At 48.4% G+C, this 17,908-nt stretch overlaps 1 protein-coding gene across 2 annotated transcripts; it reads right to left on the bottom strand.

Annotated features, from left to right (window-relative positions):
* Positions 1 to 349: 349 nt before the first annotated feature.
* On the bottom strand, positions 350 to 17,000 carry DNAJA4 (DnaJ heat shock protein family (Hsp40) member A4). 2 transcript variants are annotated; one of them, XM_055555734.1, is made up of 8 exons: positions 16,840 to 17,000; positions 16,316 to 16,454; positions 10,299 to 10,479; positions 8,262 to 8,366; positions 7,128 to 7,355; positions 5,966 to 6,196; positions 2,546 to 2,646; positions 350 to 2,333 (listed from the first exon to the last, which is right to left on the bottom strand). In XM_055555734.1, exons 1-8 carry the CDS (start codon positions 16,917 to 16,919, stop codon positions 2,118 to 2,120), a joined length of 1,281 nt encoding a protein of 426 aa, XP_055411709.1. In that variant the 5' UTR covers positions 16,920 to 17,000; the 3' UTR covers positions 350 to 2,117. The 2 variants fall into 2 exon arrangements, with proteins under 2 accessions (XP_055411709.1, XP_055411710.1); XM_055555735.1 differs by lacking the exon at positions 16,840 to 17,000 and adding an exon at positions 16,606 to 16,735.
* Positions 17,001 to 17,908: the final 908 nt, after the last annotated feature.

Below are 17,908 nucleotides of genomic sequence, written 5' to 3'. Positions count from 1 at the left end.
AATCTCTGAGAACCCAAGCCCCACTTCAAGATGCTGCAGCCTGAGAACACCCGAGATCATATCCACACAGCCCTGGCCATTTCCTCTGCCTTCCTCAGACTTCCACAGGTCTCGCTGGTCTCAGGTTGTTCTCAGGTATCCGCTCCCAGTAAGAGGCCTTCCCCTCGCCCCTTTCCCGTTATTCTCATTCGTCACTGCAGTCATCACTGCCTGATGAATTTACCCCCACCCCAAATATAAGCTCCATGAGAGCAGAAACTTCATTCCAGTTTATCAACCAAAGGAGGCAAACTTGCACCTTAGCCCTAGTCATTGGAAATAAAAGTAAATAAATAAAAACAAAACCAGCTGTCTCATACCAGCTCAGTTTTAATTTTAAAGTGACAAATGTACAGGTGGAATAAATTTTAAGCAACACCCTCCAGATCCCATTTACATGACAAGGAGCTGAATGCAATTTTGCCTTATCATCAACTACAGTAGTTTTCTGGCAATAATTTAGGAAGTCATAGCACAGAAACAGAACACCCTGGAGTTGTGGTCCATTTGTAAACTGATTTTCTTACAGGCTTAGCTGGAAGAGTAGATTTTCTTTCTTTCCTGACTAATGGTCACAGTGGGACAGGCAGGCTCCTTCTGTACCTTTCTTGAGTAAATTATGTCCATCCACCAGCCAGCAGTGTTCTGCTAGAGTGGGGTCCATCCGCTGAACCTACCTGCCGTGGGTCTGATCTGCCCTTTGGCCCTCCTGGGGAGGTCCCTGGTCTGAGTCAGACTTGCAGGTACTGTATGACTAAGTAAGGGTGGATCTGAAAAGTGGCCTCTGCTTTAACCCAGCAGCTGAGAAGGCAGCAGTTTTTCTTTGTGACTGTTATGCAAAGGAAAGGAGCAGTAATAGCTGAAGGTTGAGGAATCTAAATTTATATTGTAGTCTACCTGCCAGGAGTAAACAAGTAAATAATCTTTCCAAACAAGTTATCATTTACAGTGGTAGCCCATACAGACTGCGGTCCAGAGTAGAACTTTTAAGTTCTCGCTGAAACTTTATCCCTTGAGCAGGAAGCCCTTTGTGATATGGCTGTGCAAGGAGATGAACCATCCATCCTTTGGAAGGGAGCTGAATCTGGGAGAAAGAGGTGGAAAACACTGAGATGTCCCCTGCCTTTCCAGAGCCTCAAGTCATCCAGGATAACTGGGCAGGCAGGAAAACTGGCTGTGCCACGGGGCTGAGTCACCAGCATCTCCCACGGCTTCTGTTGCTGCACTAAGGCTGCTGGGGATGTGGATGGTTTCATTTTCTTTACAAGTAAGCACTTTGGTGGAACAGCACTGCAAACGCTGTCAACAGAAAACAAAAGGCAAGGTGCAGGGGTCGCAGGCAAAAGTATCATCAGTGTTTCATTTAAAACACTTGTTTGTCCTCAGCACAAGGCCTGGAAGGCTCAGGAAGCTTCCAAGAGAGATGATCAGACCCACCCCACGCCAAACACTCAAGGGCATAAAACAGTAGGAACCAAGTTGGCCCTGCAGCCCACTCAGTGTGAGCCAGGCACTGCAGCCAAATCCAGCCCACAGATGTGCTTTTATTCTTGAGGAGAACCATCTAGAATCTAGATTTGGAAATGTCACATTAGCAGCCCTGAGATCATGCCCTCCGTAACTTTGCCTTGGGAGGCAGGTGCGGAGGGGAAGAAACTGCAGAGCTGGACATGGGCCAGGTCACCCACTTCGCGCCTGGAGGTTTGCTCGGGGGCTGAGTGCTCCTGTCTGGGCTGTGCTTTATTGGTGGAACTGAATTATGGCAAAGCCACTAGAAGCACAAAGTGTCAGTGCGTTCACTGGCATCTCAAAAACATCCTGAAAATGTAAATAAACAGATTCCATATGCAGACTAGTGATTTACACTTAAAACATTTAAATATAAATTAAGCTATAACTTAAGTTACAACCAAAAGAAAAACAAAAGAAAAACCAAAAGACACTCAGCAGTTGAGAATGCTGAACACATACACAGGACTCCCCAAACACGAGGCCATTAAAGCGATGCCATTTTTCATTGTGCCAACTTTACATTCATGATGTGCTAGTCCCGCCAGGCCACGCTGTACGGGGCCGCGTCATGCCGTCTGGCACTGCACTCCAGCCCGCGGCCCGTCATCGTCCTCTTCATAGGCCTCCCTGTGCTGGCGCCAGTTCTGCTCGTTGGGATTAAATTCCTTCAGCTCCACCTGATCCATGTCCTCTGTAATCCTGACTTTCTGTCGAGGTGGGAGCAGAGCTTCCAGCTGGGAAAGCTTGTCTTGGGGAAGCCAGTGTTTTTCAGGAAAAATAACCTGTAAAGAGTGAGGTGGGAAAAAGTTGTTTCTTCCCTTCCCAATTAAGGCATTTGATTTTATGTCCCATGGGAATAACACACACACACACACACACACACACACACACACACACACACACACACACACACACGTACTTACTAAAAACTGTATCAGAATCCCTTTCACACACACACACACACACACACACACACACACACACACGTACTTACTAAAAACTGTATGATCAGAATCCCTTTCTCCAGAGGTGATTTGTAGATCGGCATTCCTTCATTACGTACACATTTCAGGTCCCCATGCTTTATCACCTCACCTGTCACACACACACACAAAAAAGGTTTACTTATGAAATAGGAAGATGGACAATGGCCTGGAGCCTGGGGCAGGCCCGAGCACCCTCACGGCAGCAGGCTAAGGCAGGGGTCATGGAGCATCTGACTAGAAAGCTGGTCCCAGCCAGAATGATCCCTGTCAGAGGAACTGGCTGGGCAAAGGGGATGAGAGGAGGGTGGAAGTGGAACACTCTCTGATCCATGTGCTGGGCTCCTGCAGTGTATCCAAGGAGAAGGGGCTGGAGCCTCCATCATAAAGCAGGTTTAAAAACGTGAACTAGGAATCAACACTCAGTTTGGGAAAACAGTGCTATTATGTTAGCCTGCCTCTTCAGATATTACAAAATGACTTTCCCATGAGTGGGAGGAGATTCTCCTCCTCAGACTCCAGCAGAGCTTGGAGCAGGAATCGGCCTCGAAGGAGCCCAGCAGGAGAGCTAGCCTCCTTGGTAGGGAGCTCAAAAGGCACAGAGGTCTCCTCACACACCCATGGGCCGGAGCTGGCCCGGCTTGCACTCGCTGGGTCTTACGTTTCTACACTTTTTCAGAAGGTATCATGGGAGTTCAGCACCCACAGAGCACTTGCTGCTGCTGCTAAGTCACTTCAGTCATGTCCGACTGTGCAACCCCATAGACGGCAGCCCACCAGGCTCCCCTGTCCCTGGGATTCTCCAAGCAAGAGTACTAGAGTGGGGTGCCATTTCCTTCTCCACCAGAGCACTTGGTTCATCCCAAATTTTAAAATATTTTTTCCTTCCAAATATGAAGAGAGATAAAAGGGTTTTTTTTTTTTAAGTATGCCTTTCAGCTCAGTAATGAAAATGGGTAAAGAAATAAATACCCAGGAAAAATATGAACGGGGGGTGGGGGCAAACACTTATTTATTCAGCATCCCACTCTCCTGGATGAATGCTCTCCAGAGGAGATCTTTTGAAGTATCTCATGGGAATTTTTCAAAATAAAGCAGGTGGAGGACTCTCTTCTTGAGGGTCATTCAGCACAGGGCTGTGTGGCTTACACAGGGCCCTTAGAGCTGCTGATGGCAGCCTTAGCCAAACAGCCCCATGCTACTGGGCTTGTCATGGTTTTCATTTTGTTTTTAAATGGCTTTCTGTCTCTCTGTTCCTATCAGGTGTCACTTGTTATTGCTCTCAGCACAGCTCCTCAGGCTTCTGCTTTAACTCTCTGAGGGCAAGGAAACCCTGGGACCAAGTATGGACAACCACATGTAAGACAGGGAAAAGAGGATGACTTTTGACTCTTCTGTGAGGTACAGCTCCACCTTCAGTCAGGGGGATCACAACCTGCTGAAGCTCTTAAGGCACTTTTTTCTCTCATCTCCTCATTCTCAGCCATTTTCAAGACAGCCTAAGGGGCTCTAGCGAGGAAGGCAGTACAATAGGAAAAGAAGGAAGAGGAAATGAAGGAAAGAGAAATAAGCCAAAACAACAGAAGAAGAGCTGAAAAGAAAAGGAGAGGACTCAAAAAAAAAAAAAAAAAAAAAGATAAATGGGCAAAAAGAAAAAACAAGCGAAATCTCCAGCAGGAGGTTTCCCGGACACCCTGCCCTCCTTGTAACTAAGCAAAGAAATGGGTTTCTCAGGGTTCACCACTTTCTCCCTCTGGGGCTCGCCTCCTCTCTCCTGTCCTTGTGGCTGGGATTAGTTGGGAGACAGCAAGGAGCCCTGGGCTCCCATCCCATGGCACAGGCCCCAGCTCCAGGGAGCTCGGCCAAGGATGAGCTTTCCCAAAGAAGTCACACAGCATCCCAAAGATGCCACCCAGCTCCTATTTCCAGAAGGGCTGGAATAAGGGTTGAGGTAATGTTAGGGGACACTGGACATGATACCAGGGGTCTTGGGCACACACCCACTCACAACCTAGGGCTTTGTTACAACCTCAAACTTTCCTACACAAGTGAGAGGAGGAATTGGGTACCTTGGGAGGCTTACAAATGGAATCTAAAGGAAGATGTTGTATTTAAGTTTTTCATGGATATTTGTATTATAGGGCAGTGCTTTTCCTCAATCCTTAAGTATATCTATATGCAAACAGAACAAAAAATCAAATGCTAAGATTTTAACAACAGGCAAACCATGTATCGGTGGTCCTCGTGCTACTTTTATTTTCACAACTTTTTCTTAAATTTGAAATTGTTTCAAAATGTAAAAGACAAAAGAAAACCTCTGATCAAGACTGGGATATATAATTCCATTTCATTTATACTCAGAAAAGGAAGAAACAGAAAAAGCCAAAGAGGAAAGTGGCAGAGAAAGAGAACAGGCCAGAAAAGGGAAGAGAGAAATGGATACAGAGGAAGAAAGGCCCGGAAGGTGGTTGGGGAGACCAGGTGGCTCACCCCACTGGACTGCAGGGTCTTGATTATTTCCACTGCTGCTGGATAGGCTCACTCGCTGGTTACCTCCAAGCCCAGCCCTGAACCCATCCCATCTAGCTTTAAATCTCAGATGCCCACGTGAAAAGTCAGACTTCCCAATAACTCTGTGCCCAGCGAGGGGACCAGAACAGCACTGCTCATGGCCAGTGATGGGGGTCAAGAACATCTGGGTGGCTCAGCCACCACTGCACCCATCTGGACACTCTTTGACATGGACAACTGACCTGAAGTGCTATTCACAGGCAGCTTCAAGTTGAGCGTCCCAGCCTGGTCTCTCTCCCCTCTCCCCATGGCCCCTTCCAGGCAGGTGCTCTGAGGCCCTAGCTGCAGTGAGCATTAGCCCTCCTGGGAGCTGGGAGCCCGGCATCTAGACACGTGCTGGCAGGCTGAACTCTCAAGCCCGTGAGAATCCTTCTGGTTCACAGGCAGCTCCCTCCAGCTCCTGTGCACGCGTGCAGATAAGCAGTTCTCTAGATGCCACCAAGGGTAAGCTGGCAGGCGATGCCTTTTTTCAGGAATATTCTATTTTAAAACGTCTCATATGTAATCGACAACACAGAGGCTAGAGGAATGTGGATGAATCAGCACAGATCACCATGTGATAGGGAAAAAAACCACCTATTATCAGCTGTGTTTTATTACACAAAAGTTAATTTTTTAAAAATTTTAAGTCAGATTGGCAGGTTCCAGGTAAAATTTTAGATCCCCATAGATTCCAACTGAATTTTTTTTCAAGCAGACTATAAAAGAAATTGACAAAATTCTCGAGTCTCTACTGATGACTTTAAATTTACAAAAAATCAAGTCACGCTAACTTGAATGTGAAACCAAGGTTAAGTTGCCAGGATCATCAGGCCAAACACACAGAAGAACTACAACGAAACACACATTTGAAACATTACCTGATTTAGATGTAATAACAAGGACTCGATCATCCAGTGTTTTTATCGTCTTCTTGAAGCCACAAAGGGCTTCAGAAAGCTGAATTTTCATTTTCATGATCAAGTCATGGCCTCGTCTCTGAAAGACACTATGATCCTTCTGATCAAGCACAATTATGACATCACCAGGCTCCAGCTCGGGCTCCTGATCTCCTTCTCCATGAAATAGTATCTTTTGCCCATCTTTCATACCTATGAAACATCATCCCTTTCTGATTAGCCATTTCTCTTAAAAACCATACTTTCAACAAAGTTTTTGAAGAAGGCTCACAGAGCCCTTTGGGGGGTTCTTTACTCATCAAACCCCCCAACTTTGTGCAGGCCTGGGGCTGGGAGAGGTGGCTAGGAATACCACTGACAAAGAGGCCTACTCCCCTCCACATATCCCGGGTCCTCAGCCAAACGTACAGCAGGGAGAATGGGAAACAAGGCTCCGCCTCGAGCACCATGCGACCGTGCACTGTCTGCCAGGCCCCGACACCACAGCTGACAGCGTGCTGTGAACACACGTCCCCTTGCTGGTGCACAAGCAGTGCTCTAACAAGTCTCTGTGCACCCGCGCACAGGGCCAAGTCCCTCAACCTTTGTGCTGGTTTGCGTACTGAACTGTGTACTTTGGTCTCATCTCTCACCTAAAATATATTCTCTGGATTAGAAAGATACAAAATAATCAGGGGAATAGCTAAGAGGGGAAAAGCCCTTAAAATGATGCCCCTAGGCAAAATGAATAGCAGGGGGAAGGTGCTGGATTTGGGAGAATCTGCTGCAACAGAGGGGAAATTTGTGGAGGAAAGGGACGCACAGCTGTGAAGATGTACATGAGCTCTCACAGCCAATGCATGATAAAAGCCACTAGCAAGAGCACTCCAAATGACTCTAAAGGATGGCTTGAGAATTGCAAGCGAGGGCAATTAACCAAAATCAAGGTCAAGTGACTTCTGGAGCATTGGAAAACCTTAACAAGAAATTGCTTTGGATTGGAAGAATTGATGGCCCACACTAAGGGTATCTAAACTCCAGCTGTGCTGTGGCTCCTCTCCCTGATACCTAACCTGCGTGCTCCATACTCAGCACCTGAGGGGCACTTCTGCCAGCCTGGGGTGCTCGTGCTGCACTGCCTCACCTTTCTCCACGTGTACCTCGATAATCTTCTTCTCTCGGATGACCTTGGCACCGTTGCAGCTTTCGCAGCGGTCCTTGGGGTTGATGCGCTCGCCCTGGCCCTTGCACTCGATGCACATGGTCTGGATCTGCTGCACCATGCCCGGCCCAATTTGCTGGATGTGAATCTGCATCCCTCGCCCCTTGCACACCGGGCACTTCTCCACAGACCCCTTCTTCCCACCAACGCCTGCAGGGAGACAGGAACGAGGCTGTATTCTTCCCTTAAAAGAGGCTCTGCTGGACGCCACCACAGAAGGGTGATGAGCCATGAAACTGGACACTGTGGTTTGAATTCTATTCACAATCATAAAAAGCCATGTGGGAGAGTCTGGATGATTCTAGCCAAGCAGACAATATCCAGATATTAACATGTGATCGCAAATATTTGTGGTTTTAGCTGTGCCAAGTCAAATTCATCACTTTAACGTCACCAACTATTTTCTTCCACCCCAGGGTGGAAAAACACCCATGCCTACACGTGACCGTGGAGGCTGGAGAACACATCCCTGCCCATAGGAGCGGCTACACAGCCCAGCCACTTCTCTGTGGGACACCGTGTGACGAAGTCACTGGATCTGACTTTTCTTGAAAAATTAGATTTAAAAAACCCATGCTAATTACATTTATGTTTAAGTCAAGGACAGTAAACTATGGCCAGCTACGTGGTTTTGTAAATAAATCTTTATTAGAAGACAGGTGCATCATCTATTTGTTTATCTGTTTATTTCCTGTCTATGGCTGCTTCTGCACTAAGAGTTCACTAGTTACGACAGACACGGTATGGCTCACAGAGCCCAAAACATCTACCATCTGGCCCTTTACAGCAAAAGTGTGCTGACCCCTAGGGCTGGGTGAACTATCTTCATTTTTATATTTTTAAAATAATTGACAACACATTAAATAAATGTGCAAGCCAAAGAAAAGATGTACAGGGCCAAATAAAATGGGTTTGGCCTTCAGGCCACCTGTTTGTAATTTCTGACCTTCATATTTGAAAAGATCAATTGTTTTTCTCTGAATTGTAAAACAATAAGAATTGTTTCCAGATCAGAGGAACCAGAACTATGAGACTCATTCAGAAATGAATACTTACCTTCACATTTCTCACAAATTACATTTTTCTGGAGAGCCAATTTCTTTGTGACTCCATTATATAAATCTTCAAGAGTTACAGACAACTGATGTACCACATTCTTGCCTTACGGAGGAGAAAGAAACCAATTAGCAATACTGTATCAGATGTACCACTGTATTAAACACCACCTATATGACCTTTAGTTGTATGAAGTCTCCAGAGACTCAGACTGTGCCTGTTGTCATTCATTCATTCCCTTCCCTAGGGGAGGCAAAGCTTCAGTTACACCTGGCCCATCCTTCTGGCCCTCTGCCAATATGAGAACTAATATCTTTTCTAGCTATGAGTTAATTATTCAATCATTTATAGATGTCAACAAAGACTTTCCATCTTTATTTTCTAAGAACAAATCTGAGAATGAGAGATCAATGAGGAAGCCCATTATGTTAACCAGTGAGACTGGTGAAGCAGGTTCCTCATGAAGACACGAAGTCAGACTCTGGACCTTCTACTGAAACTCTTTCTTGAACATAATGCCCTTTACTTTTTGAGCCCTTCTGTGACTTGTGACTGACTGCAAACTCTTTCATCTGTGGAAATCTTGTCTGTTCACGCAGGACAGTGGGCCTTTTATCTTCAGGGAGGGCATCTGTCTGCTCTGGTGCCATCTCAGCCTCTCAGGATCCATAGCATCAGGTCCCCCTCTGCTGCCCACAGGGCTCTCGAGGTCTGAGAGATGGACTGAGACGAGTCCTCATATCAAGGACTGAGATGCTGTCTTTGGTTATTGGCTGTCAACCTTGAGAGATGACTAATTAAGGGTGTGAAGTTGTTCATCTCAAGACAGTGAGAGAGCTGGGCAAGAGGACACCCAAAGGTTTTAATCACATTCACACTGTCAATTATACGAGCAGGCAATGCACCCAGACAACAGGGTAAAGATTTTTGCCTAATAAACACTTGGTGATTTTTAGCACACTATATTCACAGAATTGACAGCCAAGGTTTTCAAAGCCCAAAGTCAATTATAATGTGAGAATTGGTATAGCCTTATTCATCCAGGGGCCTCTTGTTGACACCAAACCACCCTTCTTAAACCTCAATGCAGAGCTTGTTTATTTTTATTTCATTCAGGATTGAAATAAGCTTGGCTATCTATCTGGTTTTGAGATCTAAAGCAGAGTACCAACTGTAAGCTGGACAGGGGAAGGGGGCTATAAGAGACCACTGGTAATAGTCAGAGGTGACAGCTAGAGCCTGTCAGGAGGTAAGAGATAGAAAAATTAGGAAGAACAAACCCCAGAATTAAAAAACAGAGCCCTGGGACCATTCCACCAAGAGTTAAGTTCCTCATTCACCTCTGGGGATGAAGCTGCTAGTCCTAAGGCATTCTGAAGAGATGGGCAAGGTAGTTTCTTTTACAAAGATGTTCAAACATCAAGGGGTGAATTTTGTTACCCGAGAATCTCCTGAGGAGGCTGAGGAAATGAGGTTGCACTCTGCACGGCAGAACGCCAGCCAGAAACACAGCCCGCCGGCCCCACCGGCTCAGGAGACTCAGGGAGGAGGCGCGCAGCCGCGTCGTCAGCACTGACCACAGGAGCTGCCATCACGGCTCTTAGGACACTGGGAGTCTGACCCCAACAGAAGAGAAAAGGAGGGCAAGGTAATCTTGACCTTCCTCCTTCCTCCTCACCACCATTTGCTCCTTTGTGGGGGCAGGGCGGGGGGTGGAGCACACCACTTGGGGGACCTTAGTTCCCCAACTAGGAATTGAACCCAGGCCCCGAAAGTACAAGGGCAGAATCCTTAGCACTGGACCACCAGGGAATTCACCATCTGCTCCTTTATATGTGGGGTTTGGAGAGTGTCAGGCAATTAACTAGTAGCTGTACTAAGAGACTCTGGGTAGCCTGGATACTAGGCAAGTGATGAACTACTTAAAGTTAATGATTTCCCAAACACGGTAACTACACCCTTTTAAGGCAAGATCCCTCATGATTCCAGTAACACATACAATTTGGAAACGAAAACTTGCTTAACGTCTTTATTTACCTCTTCTCTCTCGAGCCATCCGTCCTCCGCCACCAAAGAACATGTCAAAGATGTCCATGGGGGAAGAGAAGCTGGGGCTGCCTGAGCCTCCTTCCTTAATGGCCTGTTCGCCACCCTGGTCATAAATCTCCCTTTTCTTTGGATCTGAAAGCACTTCATATGCCTGGGATATGAGCTTAAACTTTAAAAGAAAAAAAGAAAAAAGATTAGAGAGAGAGAGAAGGTTTGAGTTGTTTATGAAGCAAACTCAACATACAAATGCAATAACAAAGGGATTCTGCATCCAACCCCCCAAACTGGTGGGTCTATAGGTTATTTGGAACCTGACTTTTCCATTCAATCCCCTTGTAGCGTGGGATACATAGGGCAAGCGTTACTATAGGATGAGAGGCAGGACCACTGCCTCTCTGCAGAGGGTAAGGATACAGAGCGGTAGGAAGGACTTTCTGCCTCCTCGGGCTGCACCAGACAGGAAGAAGTGGAGCAGAATTAAGATGCCATGAGACCAGGCCAGGGCTTAACCTACAACCACAAGAGGCCCAGAGCTCCCAGCATACTGCTGGCTTTCCAGCTCAGGAGGGCTGCTTTCCTAGTTCACTAGCATGATATTTGACTACAAACATTTTGTGAGCAACACTCCGCATTCAGGCTGCAGACAGCGTGCATAAAACTGTCCTGACTGCCCCTCAAAGTCCCTCCCCTCTTGCAGTCTCCCCCATATCTCACTTATTGGCAATGCCAAGACCTCATTTCCTCTCCGTCACATCTCATCTGTCAATGCTGATGCTACCTTCAAAAGTCTATTTCCAGTGCCCTAAGACAGACAAAACACCCAAGTCTGTCAAAACTGTATCTTGTAATCCAATTGTAAGAAAAGAATCAGAGAACCCAAACTGAAGTAGCAAAACTCCAGGTGGCACTAGGGGTAAGGAACTTGTCTGCTAATGCAAAGACTTAAGAGACCCGGTTTCAATCCCTGGGTTGGGAAGATCCCCTGGAGGAGGGCATGGCAACCCACTCCAGTATTCTTGCCTGGAGAATCCCATGGACAGAGGAGCCTGGCAGGCTACAATCCATGGGGTCGCTAAGAATCAGACACGACTGAAGTGACTTAGCATGCATGCATGCACACATTGCAAAACTAAAAGACAGGAAAACGAAATGTAACCTGTGTGACCCAAAATTGGATCCTGTATTGAACCTTACACTGGGAAAAAAAATGGCTACAAAGGACATTGGAACAACTGGAAAAACAGGAATTTTTTTCTCAATGTTAATTGGTAATTTCTCAATGTTAATTTGATAACTGTACTATGGTTATGCGGGGCTTCTCAGTTGGTGCTAGTAGTAAAGAATCCGTCTGCTGATGCAGGAGATGCCGGTTCGACCCCTGGGTTGGGAAAATCCCCTGGAGGAGTAAATGGCAACCCACTCCAGTATTCTTGCCTAGAAAATCCCATGGATAGAGGAATCCGGCTGTGGTTTACATAACTATGGTTATATAAAAGATATTGTTTTCCCAGGAGAAACACTTAGGGCTGACAGGTTATGATGTGTGCAACTTACTTTCCAAAGCTTTAGCAAATAGTAATAGAGATGGGGAAAGCAAATGTGGCAACATATTTATAATCAGTGAAAGTGGGTGAAAGAGACACACGTTTGTTGCACCATCCTTGTCTTCTCTGTAGATACAGAGAAGTTTTTAACATAAATCACTATAAAATATCCAAAATCCATCCCTTCTCACCACCACTATGCCTGCCCAGGCACAGGCACCCTCTTGGCCTGGATAACAGCAGTGACTTCCTAGTGGATTCCCACCTTCCACCCTCACCCCGGCTTTCCGTCTTCTGCACACAGCAGCCAGAACTTGCCAGCTAATCATGTCAACCCTCTGCCTTGAGCCTTTCAAGAGGCCCATCTCACTTGGAGTAAAACCTAATTCTTATTCTCATCTGCAAGCTCAACTTGGCACCACTGCCTCCAGCTCCCTGAAATTCTGCTTGGGTTTTACCAGCCTCCTCACTGTTCCCCAACACCTGAGCACTTACTGTTGGGGTTGTGTCCCCCACTGCAATGTCAGTTCCCTGAGGACAGGGAGTTAGGTCAGCTGTGTCCACTAGCATATCCCCAAGCCTAAAACACTGCTGAGCATGTAGAAGGCACTTGGGAAATACTTGTTACATGAATGGCTCGATTCTGGGGATTGAGAAATGAGTAAATGAGACAGAGTCTTGGTTCTTCAGAGGTATGGTTTAGTCTGTGAGACAGATGTCTATATAAACATCCTATAATGCAGCTGGCTCCAGAAAGCATGCAGGAAAAAAAGTGCTCTGAATATACAAATATGGAAATGACAGAGACGCTAGGTTTTCTCCTGTACTGCAGGTCCCGGATGGAGATCTAGTAAGTAATAATAAATAACAGATGATAGCTAAAAAGTAATAGCTAACAACTGGGTAATTTAAAAAACTGTCTCAGAGACATCAGAGTCATACTCCAGGTAGTTGGGTCTTTTGATATATTGATTCTCGCACACCATTTCTGTAAAGAAAGAGGTAGCACTTACTACTACTCCTTTCCACAGCAGAAAAAGAAGGTTTAGGGATGAGGTGCAAGGCACGGAAGATCAGAAAGCAATCAGGCCAGGCTGCCCCGAGAGAGTTCCTGGGGTCTGCACTAGGTAAATATACTTCATGAAGTATATTCACTAGCTAAATGTACTAGGTAAGTATATTCACGAGGTAAATATTCACTAGGTAAATATACTTCATGAAGTATATTCACTAGCTAAATATACTAGGTAAGTATATTCACGAGGTAAATATTCACTAGGTAAATATACTTCATGTCCACTAGAAACGCTCACCAGATATTATGGATACTTGAAAAGACACTTGGACTTAACAGAACAGATGATTAATCTACAAAGGAAAAGGAATGCCCTTTTCCTTGTGGCATTCAACCAGAAGCCAGATCTCATGTGGGCGTGGGGCTCCCACAACCCTGGGGGTCTCAGCACTCCATTCTAATTCAGGTCCGTGCCTGACCCCGTTCTCACAGCAGGAGATTAGTACTCTGTCCAGCTCACCTTTCAGACAGTAATAATTTGCCATAGGACTGTTTTGGTTTTTTTTCTTTGGTTTCTGTTGCAGCATGTGGGCTTCACAGCCTTGTGGCATGTGGGTTCTTAGTCCCCCGACCAAGGATCCAACAACCTTCATGCCCTGCATTGGAAGGCAGATTCTTAACTACTGGGCCACCAGGGAAGTCCCTACCACAGGACTTTTAATAAGATTATTATGCAGCTGAAAAAAGGGCTTTAGAGACTATGCAGCAACTTGGGAAAGCATTGATGGTAAAATATTAACTGGTGAGGGAAAAGCACCTCTGTGCCCGGATGCCCGTAAACAATCACTCTGGAAAAAGGCTGGAAGGAAGCACAGCAACAGCAGTTAGGCTCATGTGTACTTGGTCGGTTTTCCTCAATATCCTGACATTTCCTGTACAGTGCTGCCCTCTTAATATTTTTGAATTTGCATGTCTGTCATTCAAACTAAAAGTTACGATGAAATTGGCCAAAAGAGCAAACTCATCTCTAAAGCTGGCTGGGGTTAACAGCAACGACTTTACCCCGAGTCACAGCCCCCGAAAGGGACTCGCTGACCGACACACTGCCTGTGTGTCTTTCAGAAAACCAGCTGCAGAAAAGTAGAGACTCCACACAGGGCACCTGACATCAAACACAGGCACCCAGTGCTTAGCAACACAGGACAACAGGGCACAAAACAAAGACCAACACCCAGCAGCCTCCTCAGTGGCCCGGGGCAAGGAGAAGGGACTGGCTTAGTCTATTTTGGAAGAGATGTTAATACAGTGACTAACTTAGCAGGAAAAAAACAAAAAAGGTTCCGCCTATGGCAGATAAAGTAGACAAGAACTGAATAGACTTGCACACAAAAGCAAAGGCCTACACGCTGTGCCCGGTACATAGAAGGCTCAGAAAGGAGGTGTCTGGTGAACAAACGCATGAGTCCTCTCTAGGCAACCTATAGTAGAGTTTCTATAAACTGTGTCCCCAGTCTCCTCAACCCCTTTCGTTGCTGGGGAATATGGGCAGCATAATTAAAGAAGGTTGAGCACAAGTGGTTCACACTATGGTCAGAGGCAGTCCCCTGGAAGAAGTTTTAGCTGAGAACTAAATTAAAGGGCTTTATCCCCTTCATGGATGGTGGGGACAGAGAAGTACTGTATTCCTGAAACATCACAGAACCCCTCCCCCATCCCCCCTAAGCTGAAAGGGACCTGCCAGACCCTTCAAGAGCCTCATTTACATGACACTAATTCAATATCTGGTTATAAATATTAGTTTAAAACAAATCAACCACCTCTGCTCAGACAGGTATACATATATGCAAGGCAACACCTACAGAAATGTATTACCGGTCAAGTCTAATTTTTAAAAAAGCTTCAGAACACCAGCAGCCAACTCACTCCAACTGCAGGCACACAGCCATGACTTACGCTTGGACAGCGCTCTGAGATCTGACCTGAACCGGGGTCAGAGACTGTCCCACACGCTGCCCCTGAAACGTGAAATTAGAAGCCTGGCTGTGCTCTCCTTAAAGGATGTTCTCACTAACAGCCTACAATGAACATAGGGAGCAAATCCATGAATCACCAACACTACATAAAAAGCCAGTGACTTTCAAAGCTACAGTAAGCCACCTAAATATAGATGAGAAAGAACACAAGTAACAGACAAATGGTCTTACAGGAAAGCATTTTAAACTTGTGACAGCCACACTCGGCACATGTGGCTAAATATAAACATTCTATCACTGTTGCCACCCAGCCAACCTTCTTAGGCAGCTTTCTCCAGCTTGCAAACACTCCCACAGACAGGTATTTTGATACTAGCGCTGTTTCGGGCAAGTCTAAGTGCTAGACGAGTGAACTACGGCCTCAGAAGTGGCCCAAGTGTCATCGCTATCACCTACTACAAAACCCCACCTCCCAACAACCATCCAGGACATCCCAAGTTTTATAAGACAACAGCAAGAAGTCAGAGGAGGAGTGAGAAGGCCAATAAGCTTTCCCAAGGATAAATGCCTCGTCCTTCTAATCACCTACTCTGGTGGGTAATGAGCCTCCTTGGGCATAAAAAGCAGGTTGATTCTTCTATGAACAGGATGAAAAAGTTTCATTTAGGCCTTTCATTTATGTGTGCAGAGCATTTTTCAGCCTATTATTGGTCCTTAGGGTCAACTGCGGGTCATCAGTCACAGAAAACCTGGAATGTTCATATAAAATTATGTGTCAGGTTAAAGATCTCCGTGTCCCTGTTTAATAAAGAAAAGGTGATTATTCAGTGTCTGACAACCTTGGTCAGGCAAGAGATAGGCACACAGGACAAACTCAGTCAGCCATTCTCCAGAGGGACACCGGGATGTCCAAGGTACTAGTTCAGATTAAAGAAATTCATCTCCAAGGCTTGTGCATCAACAGGGAAAACCAGAACAAGACTAATTCAAATCCAGTCGTTCCCAGCAGGAACACAACTTCTAATCGCGTGTGCCTCAGTTTCCCTGCGTGCTGGCAGCCTTTCCTAGAGGAATATCCGAAACCCTAGGAAAACGGGCCCCCCACGTTTCCGTCCCAGCCCTCCCCGGCATTCGGAGGCGCCCCCTAAACACTTGTGGAGCGAACAGAGGAATGAATGGGCCGAGCGGGGAGTCGCCAGGGGTCACCAGTCCCGATACTCCGCCCGGCGAGCCTGGGGCTAGGCGAAGTGCCCTCCATCTGACCGCGCCGCGCCCCCTCGGCCTCGGGCCACCTCAGGCCCCAGCCCGGCCCCGCGGCGGGGTGCGCGCGGCACCTGGTGACCGCCTCATCAACAAGCGTGGCTCGGGTTCCCCGCCGCCTTCAATAATTCACAGCCCACGAGCTGCGGGCTGAATAACTGACGGCGGGCCCCACGCGAGCCCGGCCCGCGCCGCCCCGAGCCCGGCCAGCACCTTCTCGCCCTCATCCGGGTTCTTGTCTGGGTGGTACTTGAGCGCCAGCTTCCGATAGGCCTTCTTGATCTCCTCCGGGGAGGCGCTGGGCTTCACCCCCAGGATGTCATAGTACTGGGTCTCCTTCACCATCTTGTCTCTGCGGGGTGGGGCGGGCAGGACGGTCAGCGCGCCGCGGACGCCCCCGCCGGGCCCCTGGCCCGCGCCCCCGCCGCCCGCCCGCGCGTCACGGTCACGGCCGCAGCCGCCGCCGCCGTCCCCGCCCTCCCGTCCGCCCGCGCCGGGCCGACCTCCGCGCCCGGCACCGCCGCACTCGAGCAGCCGGCTCCTCCGCGGCGGGTTTTATTCGGCGCCGGCGGAAGGTTCCGCAAGGAGACAGTGACGCCACAAAGGCCCAGAACCTTCGCGGAGGTTCCGGCGGCGCCTGGACCTAGTGGGCTGGTGCGCGGCTGCAGGTTCTCGGCCGGGACTCCCGACGCCCCGGCCCGGTACGACACCCCCCCCCCCCGCCCCCTCCGGCTTACCCGCTATCCTCGGTCGTCTGCTCCTCCGGCCGCCCGTCTGACTCTCCGGAACTCCAGTGCTGACTGCCGCCCCGGGCCATGTTGGGGTGTTTGGAAGACGGCTTCGGCGTGGAGGGCGCCTTCCGACGGCCGTCCCGCCGACCGAGGCCGTCCCCTTTCCCTTCCGCGGGTCCGTGGATCTGGCCGGCCCGAGGATCGGGTGGCCTGGAGGGCAGCGTCGGCGGGAACCCTGCCCCAAGGGGTTGGACTGGGAGGGCTGCACCCCGCGTTCCCCACCCGGCCTCTCCCTGGGGGTGTGGCCGTCCTCTGTTTGGTCATGGCTGGGATGCGCCCTGAGGCCTGCCTCGTATTGTTGCATTTTTGAGGGGTTTTGAGTGGGTGGGGGCTCTCTACGGTGCTGGGGCCGCATTTCCCGAGGCCCTGCAGCTGCTGGCACCCCGCGGGGCATCTTCAAGGCTGAGGTGAGCCGAGGCCCTTCCAGATGCGTACAGTGGTGCTTTGCTGGCCCCAGCTGTGGATGGTGGTCTCTCAACTACCTACAATTGGGAACCCCTGAAGTCGCCCAAGAATAAGCAGTGACGTCCCCCAGATGACGCCCGTTAGGTAGGAGCAGTGACGTCCCCCATGTCTCCCAAAGGTGGGCAGAGACCCCTCCCCTCCGAACCATCGAGGTTGATCCGGGCTGGTGGGCGCAATGGGCATGGGGAGTCGGGTAGGAGAGTGGTTCTGGAGACTGCAGCAGGACCCTCCCTGCCTGGTGCGGTAACAAGACCCTGACTTCTTTCCTCTGTGCCCAGCTCCCAGAGGGTGCCTGGGAGCCAGGATGGCTACTCACTGCAGTGACGTGGGCGTGGCAGGCAGCACTATCAGAGAATTGCAGGCCTTGGCTTCTGCGGATGGAACGCTGTCAGGGAGGGGAGGCCGCTGCTCACCTGCCTGGGATCCCTTGGCCTCCTTTTGGGTCCTGTGGCTGAGGCGAGCACCATACCCTCCTCCAGGTAGTCTGTGGGGGTGAGAAACGACTTTTAACTTACAAGAGAAGTTAAGCTGCTTGTTTCTGTTCTTGGAA

This window comes from Bubalus kerabau, chromosome 19 (genome assembly GCF_029407905.1).
Source record: "Bubalus kerabau isolate K-KA32 ecotype Philippines breed swamp buffalo chromosome 19, PCC_UOA_SB_1v2, whole genome shotgun sequence".
Taxonomy (NCBI): Eukaryota; Metazoa; Chordata; class Mammalia; order Artiodactyla; family Bovidae; genus Bubalus; species Bubalus kerabau.
Note: the sequence above shows the minus strand (reverse complement) of the source record. Positions and strands in the feature narration are given on the sequence as shown.

What these genes read in the sequence shown, in the direction of transcription:
- DNAJA4 (XM_055555734.1), bottom strand. Translation starts at nt 16,919, where the DNA reads ATGGCCCGGGGCGGCAGTCAGCACTGGAGTTCCGGAGAGTCAGACGGG. An exon ending in ACCCGGATGAGGGCGAGAAG is followed by an intron (nt 10,480 to 16,315) that starts GTGCTGGCCGGG and finishes TTTCTTTTAAAG; the next exon opens with TTTAAGCTCATATCCCAGGC. An exon ending in AATTTGTGAGAAATGTGAAG is followed by an intron (nt 7,356 to 8,261) that starts GTAAGTATTCAT and finishes GTCTCCCTGCAG; the next exon opens with GCGTTGGTGGGAAGAAGGGG.